Source organism: Limulus polyphemus, unplaced genomic scaffold (assembly GCF_000517525.1).
Source record: "Limulus polyphemus unplaced genomic scaffold, Limulus_polyphemus-2.1.2 Scaffold124, whole genome shotgun sequence".
Taxonomy (NCBI): Eukaryota; Metazoa; Arthropoda; class Merostomata; order Xiphosura; family Limulidae; genus Limulus; species Limulus polyphemus.
In genome coordinates, this window is record NW_013665734.1 from 813,355 (window position 1) to 840,721 (window position 27,367).

General features: G+C 29.7%; 1 protein-coding gene across 5 annotated transcripts in view; it reads right to left on the bottom strand.

Moving 5' to 3' along the window:
- LOC106472897 overlaps positions 1–27,367 on the bottom strand; it is a 104,507-nt gene that overhangs the window by 6,598 nt on the left and 70,542 nt on the right. For 4 of the 5 annotated variants that reach the window (XM_022402341.1, XM_022402337.1, XM_022402334.1 and 1 more), the window contains 10 exons: positions 24,017–24,153; positions 16,873–22,482; positions 12,049–12,128; positions 11,252–11,331; positions 10,737–10,871; positions 9,585–9,699; positions 8,620–8,730; positions 7,569–7,689; positions 3,061–3,112; positions 1,726–1,825 (listed from right to left, as the gene is read on the bottom strand). In XM_022402341.1, the coding sequence (XP_022258049.1) occupies positions 1,726–1,825; positions 3,061–3,112; positions 7,569–7,689; positions 8,620–8,730; positions 9,585–9,699; positions 10,737–10,871; positions 11,252–11,331; positions 12,049–12,128; positions 16,873–22,482; positions 24,017–24,153 (6,541 nt within the window). The remainder of the gene's footprint in view (positions 1–1,725; positions 1,826–3,060; positions 3,113–7,568; positions 7,690–8,619; positions 8,731–9,584; positions 9,700–10,736; positions 10,872–11,251; positions 11,332–12,048; positions 12,129–16,872; positions 22,483–24,016; positions 24,154–27,367) is intronic. The other variant, XM_022402333.1, reaches the window with a different exon arrangement.

Consider the following 27,367-nt stretch of genomic DNA (forward strand, 5'->3'; position numbering starts at 1 on the left):
TTTACTACTACACACACACACACACACACACACACACACACACACATATATATATATATATATATAAATATATAGACCCACCCACACATCAACATACTTAAAAGATAAGCTAAACAAAATATAACTGACCTATAATTTCAAAGAGAAAATAATATTCTGAAAGAGATTAGGGCTTTGTTATATGAAACTCCTATGTTTCTTATGCAATGTACACTGATACTTTAAAATTATTTATGTACCTAGTAACTGTTAAGACTGGCCATTAAGCATTCATTAGCAAATTCCCCTTACAACACCATGGTGGACTGAAATGTGTAGAATTAGACCAAATACGCTAACAGCTATATATTGACACACACTGTGTTATTATTCTGTACGAATCCAAGTGGAACTTTCCACAATCTAAATAAGATGTAAGTTTCTATGTGTTTCTGTAACTTATACTACTTTACAATATTAAATTTAAATAATTAAATATGCATTTTAGTTATTTACAATATTAAATTTGAATAATTAAATATGCATTTTAGTTATTTATAACATTAACTAAATTTATTATATAACATTAAATTTCTTAAATAGTAATAACTACATTGGTCAAATGTGATAGACATAGTACATGAAGCTTTACACGTGACAATTTTACTATGGTATTTGGTAATTTTGCTAAGCAGACCAAGTTTCATTAGGTGTCTTGGGTTAAGGACCCAAAACACTGTTAGTAGTGAGGGTACTCTACTGATGACCTAGAACAGAGTGGTCATGGAAACTTTTTGTAGTTTGCTTGTTACTTATAAATAATGATATTTATTATTAATTGCAATTATTATTGTAGAATTTTAGCAGCTTTGCTAACAAAAAATATTAAATAATTGAACAGGGGTATAAGAAGAGGGTTGACTAATATTTAGGGGATCAAGGTTGGATTTAATGAAAAGCTTATTAAGGGAGGCTGGGAGTTAGGACATCCCTGATGGCCCAAAAAGGTCTCATGATGATGAAACTTAGTTGAATGGACAGCAACTGCCTGTTGTAGAAACACAAGTATAGAGGACGAAAGGCGAAAAACATTCAAAACGTCATCCTCCACACTTGTGTTTCTATAACAGGCAGTTGCCGTCCATTCAACTATGTTTCATCATGAATACTCTGTCTAAACAATCTATCAAAGAAAGTTTCATGATGTCCCTTAATTTCTTTCAAAAAGATTACAAAATTTATTTCTTTAGAAGCTGTAGGGTACAGTAATATTTTTCATGTACTAAGTATACAAATAAGTAATATATTACAACTAGATATAAAACATTATGTCCAAATAATACAAATGAGAAATACATAATACTTTTAAACAACTTTTATGTCTACAAAAAACAATAAGTTACATACAAAATAGTCCATAAAGTAATCACCTAGGTCAGGCACTTTATCATAACCTATAAATTAAATCTGCATTAAGTATAAATAATAAATAAAAAGTGGCTCATAGAATGGCTCATTTTTTTTTACAAGTAAAAACTTTTAGCTCATAGCTCCATCTCTTGACCAATTTGTGATCTAATTACAGCCACGGCTATTGAGGATTCCCTCCCGTTTATGAATTACTTACAATTAAAATGTTATAGCATGTTAACTTTAGCAAGAATGTATAATAAAGAGTACTCTGGCCTGCAAAACCTACTATGAGAAATAATACTTAAAATATATCACATGTAAAAACATTCTTACCTTTGGTAAAGATGCAGCCTGAGCTTCTAGGTACAGGTTTTTGTCACTTTGGTAGTTGGGAGTCTGACGAGAACTTACAGTACCATTTGTAATTGGGACACTAGTAACCGGCAGAGAAAGGTGAGAGATCATAAATATATTTAAAAGATAATTTAAAAAAAAAATGAATAAATAACTATCAATGGAAAAACTAGTCCAAAAAAATGGTTGAGGATAAAAATTATTTCACAAATTTTCAAAAGTTTCCATTTGAAGCATGATACACTTCATATTTAGAAGCCACATATTGTTCAGAACTTGTAAAAGTTAAATGGTAGGAAAAATAAATTCTTATTTATCTGGAGTAAATGATCATTTTTCTTTCGTTTGTTTGTTTAGAATCTTTACGCGAAGCTACACAAGGGCATATAGCTATCCCATATTTTGATGTGATTGACTAGAGGGAAGGTAGCCAGTCAACAGTGCCCACTGCCAACTCTTGGGCCACTGTTGTCTAATCAAATAATGGAATTTGACCATCACTTTTATAGCACACTCACAGCCCATAGTGTGGACAGTATTTCTGGTAGTTATGATATGTGAAAACTTGGATTCATTGTAAGAGCACACTAACACAAATAGGCCATGCCTGACCCCACAGGATATGAAGGAAGCACTTCATGGGGTATATTGCTGTTTTAATTTTCAAATATGGTTTAAGATTAGAAGTTATAATAAAGGCAAGGCTCACTGTTTAATCCCATCAAGTCTTTGCTGCTGAAGGAACTATAAAGTATACCTAGTTCAAATTGTGATTATTTTGAAACATGTTATCAGTTTAAAACCTCATAACAATGAAACTTCATCATAGTTTTGAGAGAACTGTGGATATTATAACATACTAAGTGAGTTGTTACACTATGAATACTTGTAGTTTTTCAAACTTTATCAAGAATATTTGCCTTAATAAACCTTTATATAATCTGCCACTATTCAAGTAAAATCCATTATATAAAATATGAAAATCATGCACATGTGCATGAAATCACTCCTCAAAAATGCACTAAAAAATCCCATAATTCCTCAAAGAACAACCTAATAAACTTCCAACTGAATAACAACAATATAAATTGGCAATTAGTGTATGTAAAATAAAGATTAAGACACATTTTTGTCAATGGTGAGATTAGATTCTAAAATATGACTTAGAGAAGGATAAAAATTAAACTAAATGCAAAGTTTTTAGTATAAGTTATTTTCCATTTCTTAAGGGTAACTAATGTCTCACAAATTTGTAGTTACATAATACTTCACACACAAAAAAATTTCTCAAAATTATGTATATTTCCTACTTACTGTATAGGACTTGCTGGAGGTCTTGGAGATTTTGGAGAGACTGATACTGAACCTAGAAATATTACCAAAACAACACTATTATAAATCTGAGTTTAAATAAAAAATATATTTTACTAAAAATTGGTTAAGCATTAGAATAACTTCCTTGTCTCATAGACAATTAGTATGACAAAAGAAATGAAAAAGTTTTTACATGATTCTTTATAAATAAATGCTATCTACTATTGGCCTGTAATATACTTATATGGTGATCAGTAAAGATTATACTTTGAATATGTATGGTTGAATGGTAAGTCTGTGGATTTATAATGCTAGAAACCAGGTTTTGATACCAATGGTGGGCACAGCACAGATAGCCCATTGTGTAGCTTTGTGCTTAATACAAACAAACAATTGTATGGTTGGGTGCAAAAATATATCCACCTGCATGTATCCATGATAAAACTTTCTGCAGAATGATAAAAAATTATTCATTCTATTTGATATTTTAATAAAGAAATATTTAGATCACAATTATAAAATAAGTGGCTAGCCAGCAGAATGAATTCAGAGCTAAACAAATGTTTGCTACATTCCATAAATTAAAATTATCATCTTCATTATGGCTGATAATCATTTCTGGAAAAATAAAATAAAAACTTCCGAAACTTAACAAAGATATGACAAGAAAATGTGTTGAATACACAGACAGGTAATCAATATATTTTAACACATAGATATATCTATTTAATTTTGGCAAATGTTGAATTCCACATCGCTTCAATGTTTCTTGTGTTGCCTGCCATGGCCCTTAATTGGTCAGTTGATGATACATGCTCACATATTGTTAGCTCAATAAAAGTCTAACTTTAAGTTGTGTATTCAGTATGGATTATTTTTTGCTCACATATTGTTAGCTCAATAAAAGTCTAACTTTAAGTTGTGTATTCAGTATGGATTATTTTTTGCTCACATATTGTTAGCTCAATAAAAGTCTAACTTTAAGTTGTGTATTCGGTATGGATTATTTTTTCTCTGAACTTGCCATAAGAGCAATATGTTTTGTAGATTGAATGCTTTTGTTGATCTTGTTATATGTTGGTCAGCAGGCCTATTTATAATTTCAACAACAATTCTTGAATCATTGGAAGCATACAGCTTCTAAAAATATCAAGAACCTCCACACACTCATTAGATTTGAAATATGTACTGCATACATACTACATGCAATAATATTAACGTATTAGTGTAAAAACTTCAAACAATACCAAACATTTTCTATTTTCTTACACTATTAAGATATTTTTTGGAATTAGTTTGTTATTCTTGTATGTACAGTTATCACATAATGCATGGTTAAGAAACTTGTTAAATTGGATTTGTTCCTTTGTTATTTTCTGGTATATAACACAGGTATGACTTTAATGTCATATTATATTGTGCAAGGATGTAGATAGCTGCGTCTTCCAGTGGTAGGTCAGGTAATAACTCAAAGTTATAACCTCCCTTATGTTTCATTAAGATTGACCAAAAGTGATACACATGTCCTGAAAATATAGTATTACATATAAATATTGTTGGTATCCCACACTACACAATTTTAAAATTCAGAAAACAGCTAAAATGGGATTGAAAAAATATATCCTTTAAAAACAATATTTCCCCAGAGTTAATGTGGCATCATCAGGTTCTCATCACAATTGTACACGACAGTTAAAAAAGATCCAATTGGAATTGATAACGTCACAAACATAACCTTGAACTTATTCCTTGTGTTGTATTTATTGAAGATTTGTATTCCTCTATTAAAATGGCTTCTTTTATTTTACATTTATTAATATTAGGTTCTCGACAAATAATTATAAGAATTTTATTTTCACTACAATGTTTTGTATCTTTAAAACATGTCCATGTTCCGTTATTCTAGTACTTAAATTCCTACTGATCTCCCTCTATAGAAATTTTTAACAGCCCATACATTCTACACTGTAAACCACTTTTCTCAACACTAGTTGGTTTAATTCCATTTTTGAAAATTATATTCAATTTTTTCCTTGTTAAAAAAATTAATTTATCTAAAATTAGAAGTTTTTATATCCTTTCTGTTTCTTTCCACAGTCTTTTTATCATGTTTGATAAGACAGATACATAAGGAATTACACAATAAACCAAATCATCGGAATTAATTTTCTTTTTTTTCAGTCAACCTATCAGTACATTTTCCAGATAATGTAGTTCCTTATCCAGTTCTTCCTTTAAACTGCAATTAGTTTTTGCAATAGCCAATAAAGTTTTTAATAATCCCTATTTTTTTAGATTTGTGATGAGCTGATGACCAATTCAAGTAAAGATCAGTATGTGTTTCTTTTCTAAATACCTTTGTTTTAAAACCATTATTAACCCTACTAACCATGACATTGAAAAAAGATAACTCACCCTCCTTCTCATTCTCATAAGCAAATTTAATATTAAGGTGTAGTGAATTAAAAAATACTAAAAACAGTTCAACCATTTCTCCAGATATAAAGCAAGCAAATGTATCATCAACATATCTCATAAAGAAGCATAACCCTAGATTAACCATACTTTTAAGTTTATAATCAAGCCTGTTCATAAAGATAGTAGCTAGAATAGGTGCTAATGAACTGCCCATACTTAGTCCTCAATCTGTTCATAAAATACTTCATTAAATTGAAACACAATTTGTGTTGTTGTAAAAATTAACATTCATTTAAAAAAATCTGCAGGAAGTTGTGTTCTTAGATTTTCATCTTGTATATAGCAAGGTAGAGAACAATCAATAGATTCATTGATTGGTACTTGCATAAATAATGAACAACATCATAACTAACTAAAAAACTACAAGGATTGAATGTACCTAATAACTTGGTAAAATATTCTGTATTTTCATAACACATTTTCCCTGTAATGCATATGGTTTCAATATCCAAGCTAAAAATTTACCTAGGTTATAAATAAATGCTCCTCTAGTGGATACAATAAGGTCTGGGAGGTACATGTTGTTTCTGTATCTGATAATGTCATATTAACAGTAGCACAACGTTGTTTTTTAAATGATATATTTTTTCTTTCTTATTTTAGCTTTTTCTGAATTAATAGTATTATATAATTTGGTATATAATACTATGATCTATTAATTAGCTCTCTTTCTCTTTTAAGCTCAAGCCCCAAGTTTGGTAAATGAAGTTTAACTCTTTCTGTGAATAGTAACATTCTCCAAAAGTTTAACCTGTAACATTAAATAGTTCTTAATAAACCTCTTTAGGAAAGCTTTAAAAGTTAACTACCAAGTGAAGGCACTGTCCTTCACCCTATGAACTTATCAAACTTTGATTGTTTTCATTAATAAAAACTGAAAATTACTTTATAATAACTATCTTGTTGAATCTCCTGTATTCTGTGGATCTATCCCATAACTTAAGGGAAATTAATTTGACCTGAATATACCACATTATTATGCTTAATACTTTGATGGGAAAAGAAGATATTCAGAAGATGGGTAGAGTTAACAACCAAGGCTATGGAGACAGGCTTTTTCATTCTTATCAAGCATAAAATTCTGAAAACAAGTAGTTCATACTCGTGCATTCATGCCAATTACATTGTACTTAGACCTATATCAACAAATATATGTGCTAAGCATGTTATATGTATTTATTTGATTGAATAGAAAAACTTCTGAGACCCCTTCAAAAAAATTTTGTACATTTTCTCCTTTGTTCTTATTTCTTTCTTTTATTTACCTCACACAATGATGATTTCCCAACAGACCTAAAAAAAAGACAGTCGGACAATTAATTTGCCCATCCTTCCCCCACCCCCTCCACCATTGAGCTGTATATATATCCATTATTTTTCAATTAGACGTTTATAGATCATACATTTTTTGTGGCCTGCTTAAGGAGTATTTCTTACTATATACTTCTTTTTTTTTTAAACAATTGAAGAAAATCAGTTTACGTACAACAATCGCCAACGCACGTTGGTTGTCACTAAGTCCATAAGTCAATATATTATATATTACAAGTCTCTATATATTAAAGAAAAACTAGATATCAGTATTCCATGAGTTGTGATGAGGTAGGAATTTGTGACAAGATTCTTGTTTGTGAGGCTCCCAACACACATAACAATTTGATAATGGCTTGAGCTTGAGAAAAAATGCTTTATATAACTAATTATGAGTTAGATACAAGACTTCTACAGATAAAATCCATTAAAAATCTTACATACTGTACCTTCTTTATAAAATGCTAAACCTATTCATTTTTACAGTTCAATTAAGTTGCTTAATAAAAACTGCTCTTGATGTAATCAACACATTTTATGTCAAATATTTTAAGGCTGATAAATAATACATGAATCTATAAAATCAGGATATTTTAAGATTTTGATCAATCTTTCTGTAAGTACCATTTAAGTTAAATAAACTTAATGTCAGAGATCCAGATACATATCATTTGTGTGTTAATGTTTTTAAAACAAGGTACCTATAGAGTAAAACTTACGCATTTCTTCAGGCTCACGGAGTACTTCCAAATATGCTGATGGTACAATGCCCTTTTTACTCCCAATTCTTCCTTCATACCAGTTTTGATCCACTTTTCCAGTCAGGATTACAGTTTCACCCTAAAATATTGAATTAAAAAAGGCTGTTTTGGACACCAACCTAACAGAAGTACTTAGATGCTAGGTTTCTCATTAAAATTCGTGGTAACAGTAAAAATATTACAATTCATATCCATCCTGAAGGTAAACACTTGGTAAACCTTACTGTAAGATGAGTAATGACTTGGTTGGTATGGTATTCAAAATAAAAAACATATTTTAAATTGCAACAAATAATACTAAGAGGTTACAATAATTAGAACAACAAATAAAACTTTGATAATTTTTGGCTTTAATGCATGACTACAAAAAATGAATTTGATCCTGACTGATCCTACCATTGGCCCTTTATGCAAAACTAATGCCATGGTTAATCAAATGGTAAATGTTTCTACAAAGATATAATATCTTTGACTCATGTGTGTCCTTAAGATTAATTTTACCCTTTATGTATGACTACAGCATTCTACTTAATTTACTAAGTTTGGAAAACTACAATCACTATGTTATCTTGGTCATTCACAATGAGTGTCTATATAAATTTAGGAAGAATTATGACCCAAGAATTATAAGGTCGACAACTCTCATCTTTCTATTATCTTTACATTAGCAACTGGATCATTTGACCTAATTATAAATTATTTTACATTTTAACAAGTTTGAATGCACTCTTTAAAGAGGAGTAGCTTTACTAACTTACACATGCTGGCATCCTTTTTTATTGTTCACTCTTGCATCCATCAATCCATGTATGACTTGTTTCAAGTTGTTTGTGAAATTTAATCTATGTTAAGCAACAAGTAGGAGGTGATTAACCCTATTAATATTATAATCGTACATGAAAGATAATATGCACAGTTTTTCATACATCTATAATAGACAACCACTAAGGTGCAGTAATAACCATGAGGAGCAAATGAAATTTTATATTAAACTTGTGTAGTAACATACCTTGAATACAGACAGTTCCACAGATGTCTGGGCTCGGAAGTTATACTTTGCTCTTGCTTCACCTTCTGTGGCTTTTCGAGGCTGAAGATGAGCATTTTCTGGTGGGATGATCTGAACCAAAAAAAAGTAGACGTAAAGGTTGCATGGCAATTTCATAAACTTTTAATTCAGCTCCAATTATGCCCTATCTGACAAGCTAGTAATCATTGAAGACAACATCAGTTAATTACCTTACAATGTTTTAGGACAATTTTACCTATGGCTGTCTAATAACTGCATTAGACCAATCTAAAAGTATAGTGTATCTCAGTCTTGTAGAACTGTTAAACTATTCAGCAAACTCTGAGAAACATGTAATTTGAATTAAGCTTGATTATCTAGTAATTATTTGTTTTATTATGACAACATGAAATGAACAAATGACTTATGACTTAAGTTTATGTAACTTTTTGTAAAAATCTTAATTAAATCATCTTTAAAAATCATCAGATTTTGTTAACATAACATTTACAAGATTTTAGTAATTATGAACATTAACTCTCTCTCCTTACATATACTTAGATTGAGTTCAAAATCCAATTTATGTTAAAACATATTCAGTTTAATTAACTTAAGGGTCTTCTTAAAAATCATTTTTTTGGAATGTATTTATCTGATATTATTGGCACTCCCTACATTCAATTTTTTTTATAACAAACATTACATTGAAATTAATAAATATACATGCTTTAAAAAACAATCTGTATAAAATAATGGTAAATAATTTAATAATAAAGGTAACTATAAAATCTACTTGTACTGGAAGTTTAAATGAAAAACATAAATTAACTTTCGCATATTTGCATATTTAAAGGGAAAATAATTACAAAAGTTATAGCCAGTCTGGTCCTTGGTGGCTAAGTGATAAGCTTGAAGGCTTATAATGCTAAAATTCTGGACACAGATCAGACAGCCCACAATCTTACCTCGACATATTTGATGGGAAAAATACCAATCATTCCATGATGTTCACCTTGATACCAATTCTTGTCAATTTCCTTGGTCACATACACAATATCTCCTTTATTCAAGGATAGCTCTCTGTAAGTTACACAAATAGACATGCATAAAAACTTAAAAAACTTGAATCAATTATACAATTTATCTGTGTTTTGTTAAGACATACAAAGACATAAAGTATAATTTTTTCATTACTATACAATAATTTAACAGAATGTTATATACAAACCCATTTTTTCACATAAATAATCTATTGTGAAAGACAAACCTTGAAAGATATTGTTTTTAGTTGAAAAACAACAATGAAATAAGCTTTAATATTTGTAGTTACCCAATGTGAACTGCTATTTTTATGGCAAGTATTAAAATTAGAATAAGAAATTAGTGCTATCGATGCAGAGTCATTGATGTCAATTTTGATGATTTCATCATATACTATGCATAAAGCTACAAAATGCAAAAAATGTCTAAAAGTATTTAATTGAAATGTCAAACTTACTTTGCCCTTGAAAGAAAGGTAAAGTGAGCTTTCTATTTTTGATCTATTTATGCGAGTATGTTTTGATAAAGATAGTTATGATACATTCTGCATTAAATGGTATATTTAAATATTAAACAAAAAATTATCCAAGTCCAAGTGTTTTAATTTAAAATGTGAAGAGCTAATAAAACAAACCATTAATTTAATGACCACACCAGGATTACTACTTTGAATACATCATGGGTTCTTTTTGTTTATATAAATTAATATACATGTTTCACAAATGATTACTTATAACTATCAAGATCACAAGTTATCTATCTGCAGTGCCAATATTTGTTTAAAATGTCACGTTATTCACCTATTAAAATCTCCTCTTACATTAGTTCCTACTCACCAACATAGTAATCTGTGATTTATAGGTTTAAGGAGCTTGAAAACGTTTTTGCCTAGCTTTAGATGACATGACATTTAATATACAATAGTTGCTTGACTCAAATGACTTGTACATAATTTAACTGTAACTTCATTGCATGATATACGTATACTTTATACTAGACATTTACTATTCAAGGCTTACACACTTTCCTGTTGAATGAAATATCAAATAAATACAAAAATCAAATGTGAATTTTACCTTGGTGTTTGAGCTGTGAAGTTGTAGAGCACCTTTGCCATATTACGAACCTCAGGAGTCTTAGGAGGTGGGGTAGCTTGGGGTTCATATGGGTTGTCGTATCGATCTAAAGGTATTGGAGATTTCTGTGATGGCCTGCAAAAAAAAAATATATAAATAATCAAAATAACATGAATTATTGTAAGTTTAATAACTAGCTGTTTCTTTACATATAAAGGTAGATAAAACTGTTGTATGCCCATTCAGTGAATAACATTTCTACAAAAGAATATTTCAAAAATGATAGTATGTAGTTTTAAAGCTTTACTCTGTAAGTTAAAGAATATTACTTTAATTCAACACACTATATCATACAGACTTGGCTGTTGCAACTATACTGTTACATGTAAAATATTCATGAAAATAGTCCGATATTTTACAAAATTTTGAAAAACTAAGTCATTTTGACAGAGAGTTGTTTTTTTTTTTTACAGATCTAGACTGCAGAAACTAAGAGAGAAATATTTTCAACATACATGAAATTATCTGTATGCCTCCTCATTTCCAACTCTGTAATAAGTTTTCTCTGCCTTTCCTCCTCCTGATGTTTTTTTAGCTAAAATAAACAAAAGTAAGTAATTTCAGTTGTAAGTAATTTCAGTTGTAAAACCTATTACAAGAACTACTGAAATTATGTGGTTATGAATTTTTGCTGAGGATCAGCTAAAAGTTATATGTTACTTAATTTCAAATTAGTCTGTGAAAAATTCAATTTTTTTTTTGCATACAATGTTGTTTTTAAGCAAGAAGCTACGCAGTAGGCTAACTGCAGGTAATACAACCCTAGATTTTAGCCTTTAATTCCTAAAACTTACTGCTGACCCAAGGAGGAACAATTACTTGAACAACAACTGTTTTTGCACAAACATAAACATGTTTAAAAGGCAAGTAGGTACATTTCAATGACCATTACAAGATTCAACTTTAAATATAAATACATGCTATTAAAAAACAATTTTTTCATGGTTCTGTAATATCGAAGATGGAAAAATGTGTATTAATATTATTTATTAACATCATGATCTCAAGAGTACCAATTTAGGAACAATGCATAGATATAAAGAAACTTTTCAAACACGATAAAAAAATCACATATTTCTCACAAAATTTTGTTAAAAATTATGAAACATTATATTCTGGATAATCTTATTTCACCTGATAATGCAGCCTACCCATTACAACACGTTATAATGTTTTGTAAGAATTCATCATACATGAATAAATAAATATATATATCAATAACTTCCTGAACTTTAACTTAAATATAAGTTACCTCATCATCTTCAAAGGTAGTCTTAACTGGCTTGCTTGCTTGTCCTACCACGAGGTTCTGAGAGTTGTGTGGAGAATCTACTGAAGCATTTAGAACAAGAAACACAAAAATAAGAGAACAAAGAACATTAAAGGTTAATTATATCTTTAATTAAAATAAGAAAAGTAACTGCTTCTAGGTATTGACAATACTTAACTTAAAATCATATCACTGTATAGTTACACCAATCATCTCTTGTTTAGCTCTGCTAACATTTGATACAAATAAAAATATATTATTGAAAGACCAATTATATAGCAGAAACATGCTATACTTATTTAAAAATGAGCTATCTGCATTGTGCCCATCATAGAGATCAAGCTCCAAATTTTAGGGTTAGAAGTCCTTAAGCTAACTGATGAGTCATGGAAAGTTTTACTAATGTAATTCCCAATCTTTTCAATTTTTTTAATCTATTTAAAAAAAATATAATACTTATTTAGATTACATGGTTACTAATCTAAAATAAGCTACTTAAAGAATGACAGCAATATACCAAGCTATATCAGTGAACTTATTGTTCTGACATACTATTTTGCAGCAGTATTTTCTAACTCCATTTATATGCTATATGTTCTTTCTGGTTCATATTTCTTTAAACAGATTATCATTATAAATGCAAATATATATCTAAAATATACAAGTAAATTTAAATAATGCTGCTTTATAAAGCTACATATACATTTTGAAAAATTTGATGGTTACATTAAAAGTAATAAATTTAAAAAATTTTCTTATTACCAATCAAAATTGAAGAGGAATTAACGCATATGATAAAGCTATTATAAAGTTACGAAATTCTCAATTTTTATCCTAATTAAATAATTATGAAGTTTTTCATCTTGAAAACAAAAAAAAAAACAAAAAAAAGTGAGACTTACATCAAAATTATAGTCAAACATTAAAAAGTACATTTTTACAACAAAAGAAAAATACAAAATCCTTTAAAAAAAAGTAGATTATATTAAATATGAAACCTGATATTAGAGATTCAATGGGGTCATAACTTAGTTCTAAAGTCTGAGTATAGACTATAGACCATGAAATGACTCACATGACCATTGTTTATTTAGGACTTGGTGATAATGAGTGGTTATCCAGCACACAGAGGCTGCCATGTTCTAATGCTTACACTTGTTATGAAACAAACTGCTACATAAAGCTTATATACAAATGTTTAAGAGGCTCTCTCTTTTTAAAGTACACAAAGTAATGTACATGCATGAACATGCTACTTTCCTCTTTTTACTATTAAAGGGTCTTGCTGCCATAAATGTCAAGTGCATTTCCTGTTTGAAATGAATATGGTACCCACCCTCTCAAGGCCAAGTTGTAGGTCCACCCTTGGGCCTGGAGGGAAACAAATATTTGTACTTATATGTCCAAAACCCAGATGGGTGTGGTTGTATTTAGTTCTGATGTCTTTTTTTTTTCTTGGAAAGTGTTCAAAACTCTTAACCTCTATCAATACTTAGTGCCTCTCATCTTATATGCAGCAAGTTATGAGTGTCAACACATAAGCCATTTACGGTTTAAACAAAAAGGGTACCAAAGATATCTAATGCATGAAAATTATACAAACATAGAAATAACAAACCGGAGACTTTAAAACACTTCATAACAATTAGTAAATCTTTGCCAAGTAAAAACTGTTAAATGTTAAACATTATGCAATTTAGTAAATATTATAAATTATTCCTACATTACAACAATAATAACAATTTCTAAGTTTAATTTAAATATTTTGGGGTAAATTGTGTACAGTCCAATCAATTCACTTTTTTTAAGTTTATATATTTTTATCTTTCCAGTTAATGTTTACACATATCATTCTTCTCTCTTTCCTTCAAAATGTATTTTAAGTAATATTGATTTTATTATTTTCAGTATATCTTTACTGTTTCCAATTCACATTAATTTATTTTAAATTCACTTTATTTTCAAGAAAAGTGATTCATCTCAAAACATTTATATTATATTTTAAATATCATTTCTTTATTCTTTCCACTATATACTGAAATTCTTTTAGTTTACTCATTTCTTTTGTTTTTAAGAGTTTTTAAACTTTAAGCCAGATAATGTTTTCCTAGAAGATATTAAACTTTTTTATTTCAAAGTTAAATGTTTGTTATGCTATTTCAACTAAATTTTATTAAAACGAAACTGTCAATGCACAATTTGCTTCTTTTCAGTTGTCATACATGTTTTTCATTCTTTCTGGGTTATAACTTAATATTTTTAATTTTATATGGTTAACATCTATTTCTTGTTTTTATTTTATAATTTAAGTTTATTTATTTATCCTGTTCATGCAGTTTTTTATGGCAGTTTTTATATTTTATGAACAGCTTAATAAACAACAGTATAGTTTCTTTAAAATTTCTCACCATCTATAGCATAACATGTCCAAAAGCAAAATACAAGTTTTTCTATTCTGTATCATTACAAAAATGTAGGTATATATCCATTCTCTTATTATATATAAATTGATGTATTCAGTGGTGAATCAAACAGCTATGACAGACAGATTTCATAGTATCAGAGTTGCCAGTGATAATATTTCCCACTTATAATTAGATAATGTCATCTTATAATGCAATGTAATTGAAATATATAAAAGAAGTTCCTATAATTAATGTCCTTTTTTTTTCTTTCCTATTGTTAATGATTTTTTTCATTAGTATTTATTAAAATATTAAATTGTTTTGGAAAAACGAAAAATCATCAATATATGAAAACATATTAATATAATATTTAAAATAAATCTTTCAGCAATGAATTTTTATTTGCAATAAGTTCCTTTTTGTGTATAACAGTTCATTCTTAGAATTTGTTAGTACTGCCATGCTAAAGTGAAAATAATGAGGATGTTTTATTTTACTTGTGAAAAAGGCCAAAAATATTGGTAACAGCACCGATTTAAAATTTTAATGGGTCCCTCATTAGGTTGATATTTGTTTTTGTCCAATACTTGATTACAGGATATTATAAATATATGCCAGAGTTAAAATGTTTTATTAGAAATTATATTTTAATTAATATGTTAAAATAGTTCTTCATACCGTTTATTTCTGGTTGAATAGAGTATATAAACAAGGCAAAACACATTCTTAATGATCCCATTAAATTCCAAAAATGTAAGAAATATCCAACTTCAAATTAGAGAGTCCAAGTTATAAATGTTCTTATTGAAGTTAAAGAAGAAAAATCTCTGAATCTATTCCTAATTATTTGTAAATTAAAAGCTCTCATCCTGGAACTCTTTAAGAGTTACTGAAAATATATAAAGCAAATATACTATGAGATACATATTGTGTCCACTACTGTTACTTTTAATTACAAATTAAATATATTTACATTTTTTAATTTACTTAATGTCAACTGAAGCATAGTAAATATAATTACAAATCAATAAAACAAATGTGGACTCTAGAGAACCTTACAAGTTGTTTTATTTGTTTGAAGTTGACTTTACGCCTTCAGGAATGTACAAAGGTAAAATATTGTGCAAATAAAACAGCTTGTAAGATTCTTCAGAGTTGATGCTCATTTCATTTATTTGTAATTACAAATTAAATAATTACCTAAACTCTTTCTTAAAGGATTTCTCTTCATCAGAATATACAATACATGACAGTTTTAGTTTTTCTAAACAAATTAGATAAACTAGCTTTCCTTAGTGTTTTCATGGCAATCCTTATTTACAAATATTCAACAAGAGAAAACAACTGTCCTAGCAACCTTATCAAAGGTATTCCAAAACATATTTTCAAAAAACTAATAGAATTTGGTATAAAGGAATTCCACTTCATTTTTAATAATGAATTCTATGAGCAGGTAGAAGGTGTAGTTTTGGGTTCCTACTTTGTCCCAAAACTAGAAAATATATTCCTATCTCACTATAAAAGACGATGTTTGGCCAATTGTATAAATTAAATAAAACCTTTATATTACACAATATATGTTGATGATATTCTTATTTTACTTCACAATAATGATCAGGCTAATTCATTTTTAACATATCTAAACAAACATCCCAGCATTAAGTTCTCTGTTGAATTTGAAAATGATTTAATACTTTCTTTTCTATATGCTACAGTTCAGTAAAATGCTTAAGGTATGATATAAATTATTTCCATAAACAGAAATTCACAGGTCTTTATTACAACTATGAAAGTTTTATATCAGAGTCATTTAAACATAACCTTACCAAGGATTTAATGACTTGAGCATATAAATTTGTAGTATCTTAACTTATTGTAAACATGAGTATTGCTATAAAAGTACTGACAGACATTTCACACAAAATCTATAAAGCAAAAACATCATTACAGTATAAAAATCTAATTTATAAATGTGGTACAAAACTATTATATTTACATACATGTGTGAATTTTTGGGGTAATAAAAGTATTTCCTTAATGTACTTTGTATGAAATATGTTTTATATCCAGTCAAAATTAACCACATACAAAAATAAACAACATTAACATTAATAGCTAGTTTCAAAGCTAAAACTACACTCAAATTAACATCGCATATAACAGCTAGGCAGCTAAGTTAATACTGCTAATAGCCTAACAAAGAACATAAAAAACTTTCTTGACCTTCTAATATTTGCTGTCTTTGAATAATGTGACATGTTTCAGCAATAGTGCTTACTTTGCACCAAAAGGTTATGACAATGTAGTAGATATATATAACCTGCACTTATACACCACAAAACTATTTAAAAATACAACACATCATCTTACAACAAAGTAAACTAATTAGTATGATGTTAACCTTGGCTGCATGCACTGCTACCTCCATTAGATTTCATGCCATTCACAGCTTGGTTAGGGTTAGTAGAGCCTGTTTGTCTCATGGGTTCAGGAAGCCCTTTCTTGGGAAAGCTGAGATCCTGGGCCTCTTGACTGAAACCAAAAAGTTTTGAAGCCCCTGCTGTGCTGTTTGTGGAATGGTTATGTGACAGGATGTTGTATTGTTTCTTAAGTGTTGGTTGAATCATGAGCTGGCCAACCTCTTGCAACTTATGAGAGTTACAGTTTGTTAATTCTGAGGGAGAGTCTGTCATAGATGAATGACTAGGCACTCGTTTTTCTGGAATACAATTACTGTGTGCTTCTGAATAATTACCTTCAGATTGTTGTTGGTTTTGTGAGTCTAATTTCTTATTCTTACCAAAGTTTTGCTCAGAATTCTTAGTACGGTAATGAAACAAGTGAAACTTTTCAAACCTGTTAATTAAGTTCTGTAAAGCTTTACGTTTCTCATACTTATTTAGTAGATGTTTTACACGATTGTGTGAATCATGTGCTAAATATATTTGTTCCCCAAACTTTACTTTTGCTTTTACAATACCCTGAGTGTTAGAGTGACCTTTTTTACATTTTTGAAGCTCAGTTATTTTTGTAGGTTCACAAGACATTTCAGAGGAGGATGACACATCTGAACAATTGATATCTGTACTGGAAATCTCTGGCGTACTCTGACACAAATGAAAAGGGAGGCTTGTGTTTTGATCTGTGCTGTCATAATCATCTTTCACTACTGATAACGTACTTTTAAATTTAGATGCAGTCTTAAGTTTTGAAGTAACTGGATTATTAATCAAAATGGGTACATCAAGTGAAGATGTGTTGTCTGTACATGCACTTAACAGAGAAGTTGATATTTGGTTTTTATTATTTGATTTTGTGTTTGAAATTTCATCAGAAATAGGTATGTGAGGTGAAGACTTGTGACACTTATCATTTGAGAGAGAGAATGGTTTTTCGTGATTATCTTTAATGATAGATTTATCTGGGGAAGCCCAACCCGCAACAGCAATGTTATCCATACTCTCAAACTTTCTGCACAATTTCTTTACTGATCCTGCCCTTCCACAATATCTGGAAGATGATGTTGGATGCCAATAAACTCCATATTCAGTCTTTCTTAATGCAGTAGATGGTGTCCACTTAACTCCATATTCTGTCTGTCTTGATTGAGACAAAGGCTTCCACTGTACACCATATAAAGTTTCCTTGAAAGTGTCATTGATATCATTTTTTCTCTGTTTATTTGTTTTATTCTTTTTCTGTTTGTTTGGATTATCAATTTGCTCATATTTTTTTGCTGTCAAATTACTGATCTCAGATGTACTACAGAAAAAATTATTTCTAGATAAATTTCTCTGGTTGGATGTCTTCAACTGCTTCCTTCCACATAAAAGATGCAAATTGCCTGTGCTTTCAAACTTTTGTCTTACCCTTTTCACATCCCCAGTCTTCACATATTTCAAGTAAAAACTTCCCACTATTCCTGGTCTTGAACTCTTGTTATCCGAATTATAACTTTTATCATTTATGAAATGATTCCCAAACAAAAGAGCTTTTGATGTTTTAGTTGATTCAGCAAAAGTAGTATTTATATCTTGATTTTGAATTCCACCTTCACCTTGAGTTATACCACCATTACAAATATCTTGTGACTGGCTTATGTTACAAATCCTCTCATGCATTCTCTGGAAAGGTTCAACACCACTGATGGATAAACTTAGATCAAACTCAGAGACTGTTCTTTCAGGAATATAATGAGGAAGAAAATAATTATCTCTTGGGATTTGATTCTTTGATGATAATGTTTGTCGTTCATAGCCTAGTTCACTTTCTCTTATATCACAGCAAGAAAGAATTCTTCTTGGAGGATTATATTCTTTCTTCTTTATTTCTGCAGTTACTGTTGTATCATTCTTATGGAATGAAGTGTTGTTCTTTTTATTTGCAACAATTGTATTGACAAGAGTCTCACCCCCTTTAGTTTCTAATTTATGTGAAGACACAGATATAGGTAAGCCAATTGTTCTTGAACGGAATGGATTGGCTATTTTGCTATCCTCTTTTACAGTTGAAATTCTTTGCCTAGTTGGAAAATTAGTAGATTCAAAAGACTTCATCTTTTCTGACACAATTCTATTTGTAACTTGTGGAACATGGTAGGAATTTTGGACTGCCTTTTCTTTATCTTTAAAGGCTGATTTCTCATAGAACTCTTTCTTATTGTGAATGCCAGTTTCTAAGTATATATCAGTCTTAACTGACATTGTTGTGCTTTCTGTTTCACTAGAGGAGGTTCCCTTTGTTTCACTCTGAAAAGACATCTGACTTTCAGGTCTTTGACTTCCACTTGCACTAGAGGGAGGATGAAGTAAAAGAAAAAAATCATTTTGTCTATCATTATGACTGCCCTGGGAGCTTAATTCTCCATCAATGGATCCACTAAGAGAGTAACAAGTACGTGGAGACTGTGGAGCAGAGTATTCACTAGGTCCGGGAGATTTACTTCTATCTGTTACTATTTTCTGTGGAGTCAAGAAAATCTCAAGACTAGAACAATACTTAGGTTTATTGTCTTGAACTAGTTTTGTTTCATTATTACTCTTTTTCTCTTCTTGAAAAACTGTGGATTTAATTACCCTTCCAAAACTGTTATCAGCATGAGTTAAAGACTTATCATTTCTTTTGGTAATATCTTCTGAGGTCTGAGAGTCTCCAAGAGAATAAAACCCAGATGGTATTTTATAAAAATCAGCATTTGCAGAAACCTTAAACTTCTCTTTTGATTCTCCTGAACTTTCAAGTTTCTGAACCTTTGAGGTTTCTAAAACCCAGTGGGTAATTCTCTGTTCTCTCCACCTACAAACAGAAGAACTAACATTCTCTTTCTTCGTCCAAAGTGATCCTGTAGTGTATTTATTTCCATTACTGATACATTCAGTAACTTTTGGATTCAAAAAAGTTGAGGCTTCCTTGTCTGAATGGTTGTATTTTATATTTCCTTTTCTTTTCAAATCATCAATACTATTGTACTTTGCAACAAGATCAGCAACTGAATTGCTTCTCACAATTTTTTTTCCCTTTTGAGCCACCATTAATGGTGAAATAAAATGACCGGTATTATTTTCATAGTGATTATTTTTTTCATGATTATCAAACAATTTCTTTAAGTTTTCAACAGATGATTTTTTGAATTTCAAAATGTGATCATCTTTTCCTTTCCATGGTACATAACTGGTTAGTTTTGTTCTTGCAAGTTCCTTGGGTATCTGAGTAGTCTTTGTATTTATTTCTATTTTACTTGGTGTATTAAACTGTGATTTTCCATTTTCAGCAAGATGTTCAATACTTGTGTAAAATTTTTTCAGCTTAAAGAATTGTTCAGATTTTGGAAAAGACTTTACAATCCCACAGACATATTTTTGATACCCTTCTGTTCTACTGTTGTCATGAGGTGATCCTGATTCATGAGAAAGGTCCAAACTATTCTGGTTTGTTTCAAGACCTGACTTTAAGGTTAGAATATCTGATTTTGTTCTGTGATTTGGTGATAATATCTCAATACCACCTCCACCTTTCAAGTTTATATGAATTTCATTTTTCAAATTATTTTCAAAAGAAATGGCCCTGGTATTTGACCCCACAAAATTTAGTTGTTGTCTGGCTTCTTTTGCTTTTTCTAAATTAATTTTTTCTTGGCTTTTATGCATAAGATTTTCCATAAATGTTTCTTGTTTGTCAGTTTTATTTTTTCCTGAATTATATTTTGTGCATGTAGTTTGCAAATTTGGGTCAGTATTCATAAATTCAAGCTCTGTCTTAACTTTTACATGATCAGTATCAGGTAGGTCTTGTCTTTCTTCATCATGCTCTTCACAATCTGAATATGGAATAATTTTGTGGATATCCATGTCACTTTTGTACAGTTCATATTCTACTTTAACCTTTCCACTACTTGGCCTTTCGTTTAAGGTTTCTAAATTCTGATCAATATCCAGAAGTTTTTGTTTATCTATTCCATCTTTTTCAAAGTCTGATAATGCATTGATGTCTTGTAGTTTCTGGTTAATAGTTGGGAACATCTGTTTGTTTACTTTATCCCTTTCACAGGTGAATTCTGAATTGGTAGCTTGTAAATTACTGTTAGTCTTCAGGAATTTGTGGTCATCATCAGAAACTAAATAAATTTGTTTCATCGATGAGACATTTTTCTGAGACTGCATTTTGAGCCCTTGTTCACCACTAAAGAACACATCCAGTTTATTAGCCAATTCCTTGACCTTAGATGTACAAATCAAGTCTAAAGGTCTGCATGGTGAGGATTCAGGCTTGAATGGGCCGTCTTTTACAGTCAAAGACATATCAATCTTATCTTTTACTGGAATATTTTTCTGTTGTATGAAAGAACTATCATCCACATTCTTTTTTGCAACAGATTCTTCACCCAGTACCTGGTTTTCATTATCAGTCCAAGAGAGTTGCAATGAACTGATTAGCTGTCCTTGGTTTGGTGATTTGTTCCCTCCTTCAATAAGACTATGATATCCTGTTTCAATACTTGAAAAGCTGTTGTCTAACTCTGAGATTGGACTTTGTTTCTCAGAATATCCTAAGTCATTTTGGGATGATACTGTATGATCAGATGAGAAAGTAGACCGACTTTCTTTACTAATGTCAAAATTTTCATTACCCAAGTATAATCCCTCATTATTTCTGTTGTTACATGTGATACCTGTACTTAGTTCTTTTCTGCTATCAGATACTTCACATGCTGCCGAAATCTCAGAGTTTTTATTTTTATCTAACACAATCTGCAATACTTTACCTTCATTATCTGTGCATTCTTTATTTGTAGTTTCCTTCTCAAGAGTTAAACCAGAGTCAGTATGAGCAATATGCATTTCTTCAGAACTAGTTACATCACTTGAATACACTTCAGGTATGGTAGATGCTTCTAAAGCTTTGTTCATGGATTTTTGAAGTTCAGTGACTTTTGGTTGTTTTTTCAGCTTTTTAGAAGCAACAGATAGTGTTCTCCTAAATAATGATGATGGGCTATTATTTGCTGATGTAGATTTAGCAAAAGATACAGATGATTTAAAGAAAGACTTTGAAGATTTTGTTGATGCAGGTTCTTTAGATTGTGGTTTTAGAGGTTTATCCCCAGAAAGTAGCCAAGGATTTTTTCGATCTGAAAGCTTCACTTTGGACCATTTTATAAGCACAGGATTCCATCGAGATGATGTCCTACTAGGAGGCTGAGGGCTGGGTACAACTTCACTGACACCACTCTGCTGTGGAGTCTGTCTATCCTTTAGTAACATCTGTTTGCATGGCTGTTTACCTTTTCTTTTTGATACGACTGTTTCAGATTTTGGTGAGGAATGATGTAATGGTTGGCCAAAGTTCCTAACAGAGGGTTTTAATGAAGATGATTTATTAATCAATATATTGCCTGAATGTTGTTCATTTATGTTAAGTGACCTGTGTATTTGACTATGATTCTGCAAAGGCACAACAACAGAAGGAGTCAAGATGGTTCCCAGACTAACATGAAAGGTCGTGGTGAAAGCTTCTGTAAGCACAAAACACAAATGGAAGGATAACACCAACAATTTCACATGACAAACATATCTGGTTAGTATACATAGACAAAATATAATAATTTTGCAAGGTTGTTTTCAGTTTAGTGTTATAAAAATTGTAAAATTGTGTATTTTTTGAGAAATTCCAATCATAATGTATCTCTTATAACAAATTATCAGACTGTTTCCTGTTAAAAAGTAATGCATAACTACATACATATTTTTATATACATAATTCTATGTAGCTTAAGTGCATTCCAGTGCATGAAACAAATTAATATTGTATAAGAATAAAGAATTGAAAAATTAATTAGTATGAAAGAAATAAAGACCAACATAATTTTCAGGATATACTTTAGATTGTGCGCTTCTTGTTTTATAGAAGAAATACGACCATTACATAGGTTACATTACTGGAAGTCCTGAGAAATGATAAAAATCATACCTACTAAATCCACTGCACCCAATAAGGTTTGTGCATTTCCATTTGTTTTTAAAATTAACAAAATTTATTAGCATTTTATAAAGAACTACATTCTTGCCAAGTGTTGTGAATTGTGCTTTTTTTTTAAAGTTTTCCAGAATGTGCAATAGGCAAGGTAAAAACATACCATTAAGATGGATGCATGCAGCAGGTGCTCAAGTGCAATTCTTGTAAAGGTAGTGCTTCTGTGTGTGCACTTGTCCAAAATGTGCCTCAGGTGCATGAAGAAGAACATCAATTTATTAACATACATTGTAACATGCAGTGAACAACAGCTTAACTGAGTGGGATATGAGAAAAAAATGGAGCATGCTGTTACTACTGTGCACAAAACAAGAAATATTTCACAATTACAGTATAACAAACAGAAAGTATCGTGCACATGAATCTAAACAATGGTTACTCTGTGATAATTCATGCATTCATTTTTAAATTCAAAGATACAAGTTGCGAGATTTAAGCAACTCACCTGCTCTAAGCATAGCATATAAAAGTAATACCAAAAATTCATATTAATAATACTTTAATAACATTTTGGAATATAGAAATAATTCTTCAGTATACTTTTTAACAGAGATAGCATCAGATAATAACATTGACTATAATATTGTGAACATGTAGCATATGAAAACTGTGAAAGTTTTCACAAGTTTGACAGTACCAAAATTTGAAATAAATACATGTACATTTTTAAAGTACCAAAAGACAGTCAACAATTATGTAAATTATCTGCTATCAACAATATTTCTTTTACTGTAAAACAATTTTATGGAGAAGGCTGACAAAAGGCTTAATCATTTTCATTGTAGATCATTGATTTTACCTGATGTGCACACCAAATCTGTAAGAACCTTACAGTAAATACAGAAAAAATTATTCAAACAAACAAAACTTTCTCAACTATATCTTTGTTAATAAGTAGGACAAATTCAGCTAGCTTATACTGACAGCTACAAATTGATTGATCCAATATATTAATATCAAAAATTTTGTTTAGGAAAAGAAACTACTTAGAAAGACCCATGATAAGTGTTGACTACCTTGACATCTTTCTTTGGGTGAAGCCTCTTGTTGAAAATCTCGATACCAGTATCTTTGTTGTCTTGTTCCTAAAGGAGGATATTTTCCCATTTTCCTCACTAATGTAGAATCACTTTCATAGCCATCTGTGTAATAGCTGTAAAGTAGATCTATTTAAGTGAAAAATGTATCTTTAAGAACTAACTAAAACACATTAGTAAATACCTTTAGTTTAATCATTTCTCATACAAAGATGTTTTATATTCCTTATATGAATTTGTGATTTTGTGTAATATTTGTATAAATTTTCAGCAAGGTATATCATACAAAGCTTAATAGTTAAAGAAAAATACAAGAAATACAGCATTTAAAAACATTTAACAACATTATATGTTACACTTTTGGATGTTAAGATTATCAAGAAAGGATATTTAAAGTTATATATTTCAATATTTAACAACTATTTAGATTAATATGTTATAATCCATAAGTTGACCTTCACAAATATTTATAATTCCATGCTTATAATTAAAACATTAATTGCATCATTTTTGTTTATAAATCTTTTCCTTATCAAAGATACAATTTCAGTGGTGTATATTTAAGATGGTATCACCTTTTCCTCATTAAAATGTATATTATTATAACACTAAATACAAATAAAACCTCCAATTCTTAAGTTTATCAAACAAACCTGAAACATCTTAAGGTTTTTGTGACACAACTTAGATCATAAAATTTGTTTAAAAAAAAATTAATTTCCAAAAAAAACAAAAAAACGTGAGCAATCAGATAATATAAGAAACTCAATAACAAAAAAAGTAATATTTCTACACACTTCCAGATAAAGATTTTGAAAGCATTATAAATGTTGTAATTTTCAATTTTATACACTTTTAACAATATTTTTGATAAACTTCAATAACCAGAATAAAAAGAAATATATACTGCAGAGTTTGGAATGTGAATTAGGAAAAAGAGTGGAGAAACTTACTACCTGCTACGTCAAAAATCCAGGAATAATTACCATCAGATTGAATTGGACAATATCAGAATATTGGATAAGAAAGAAAATACCATGATATAAAAAGAAAAAAAAACTATAATTATTGTACCTCATACTGCATTTTTTATTGAATGGAATACACTAGAATATCAAGCAAAAACTACTACACTTAATATGGTCTCAATTTATATGGTGAGTGTGGTGCACTATTAATATAATGTTACGGTTAATTTAAAATGAAAAAAGTACAATTTTTCACATATCTATTTCTTGATTTGTTTTACAGACCAAAATGATTGTTGTATTCTACATTTTTTTAAGTAATATTTAAGTGACTTTCTTAAATAGCTACCTGTAGAACTATACATGATATACATATTTTTATATTATTCTCAAGTGGCTACAATTTAAACCTATAAAACATTATATAGGTCAGAATGCAGACACTCATGGGTCAGAATTGAAGTTAACCTTATTTCTATTTTGTAAAACCTGTTGGTTAATTACTCCCAGCCTATTGAGTCAATCTCAAACACTCTTGGCAGATTGATGCTTTAGACAGTGTTGAGTATCCTAAAGGAATTCAAGGTCAAAGTATGAAAGTTGCTGGATTGTTTCTCAAACAACCATGCTTTTCTTATGGTCAATGAGATGTAGTGTGTTCAAGGGTGGGATCACCTCAAAATCTTTATCTGTTGGTAGATGGAAAGTAAACTCCAAATGTTGTTTATAAAGAAGCTTTGTTATAATTTTAAAATTTGGAGATAAAGTTTATGTTCAATTTATTACTTTGAAATATATTATTGCTGTTAAACTTACATTGTTTTAATTAAGTTTAAACATTCTCCATCAGTTGAGGGGTATTTGTCTAAAACAAAAGTTAAATGTTTGGATGAAAGAAAACATTTATCCTTTGTTAATTTTATTCAAACTGTCTTAGACTAAACAAATTTGACTAATTCTATTGAAAAATTAGTTAACTTATGGTTTTAAATCTAAGTCTATATTACAAATTGATTTCCAGCCTTATCCATTTATAATATTTGGTTTGAAGCAGATACACAGCATCAAATTTGTTTATGATTTCCGATTATTTGGCTTTTAGTTAGTGGCCACTATTTTTGCATACTACTATCTACCAAGTAATAGTCCTAAAATAATATGCAAACTTGTTGTCCACACCAGAGACTCTGCCCCTCGGTTGCTATTGCAAACTTCACCTTCCAGACCTTCTTAATGACCCTGCTGATTTAAAAGTCTAGGTATGTTCCTGGGTCCCCTATGTAATTTACACAGATGAGTAACTTCACCATATTTTGTTTGGTCTGTTCTTTAAAATGAATGTTGTAAAAGGCAAAAACACAGAATTATTTAATATGATGTAATATATGGACCCTAATGGTAGTGAATGGTATAAAAACAAGGCAGCATCTTGAGGGTTAAAGCAACAGTACTATTACTCAGTCCTTGGGACCGATCTCATAACCATTTTGTGCTTGTTATATTTTTCGTGCTATAACTTTTATATTAGTAAGCGAATGTTAACGAAATTTGGCAGATTATCAGTAAACATTACAATACTTTCATACGTAAAACATCAAATATTTTAATTAAGTCTTAAGGTTTACAAAGCAATGTCTTTTTTTGTCTTCACATGTTGCCTACCTATCATGCAAAGTAATGATCATTTTAAGATTAAAAATATTTTAATGCATCAGAAAATTTTGAAATTTCACATCTCAAATCTTTATAATGTCCAGATAGTTATCAAACGTTTCTTAAGAAAAAGACTTTATATTTTATCTATTATTTTCAGTTATTAATCTCTGTACGGTTTCTAGATTTGACCAATCTCGCAACTACCATAAAAAATTAGGAAATAAATATCAATTATGCCTCTTTCATTCTAGAATGAACACAAATTATAACACAAAAACAAAGTTTAGACTAAATAGCTTAAATCTCATAACATTATACATTTATTATTTTTATTATATTGACCTTTCAGTCGTGCCTGGCTAACAATACAGAAGTTACAATAATGCAGATCACGTGAACTCATGTTACCGTATCAAATAACTTAAGACTGACCTTTAGTCTGTGCAAAGTAGCTTATCTTGGCTGTGTTTTAGTAGACCAGTATTTTGTAAAATACAGTCACATTTCAATTATTATAAGTTATATATGTATATAGATTATTGCTATTTTGAAACAAGTTCTTAAACAAATTTTTCCTAAAACATAGAACAGTAATTAAAGAAGTAAAGCAAACAATTATCTCTTCTAGTTACAACCTTTGTACTCAGTTGCTGCATGACATAGGTTGCTAAGCCTTTAAAAAATTGCACATGGAGGATATGAAAAT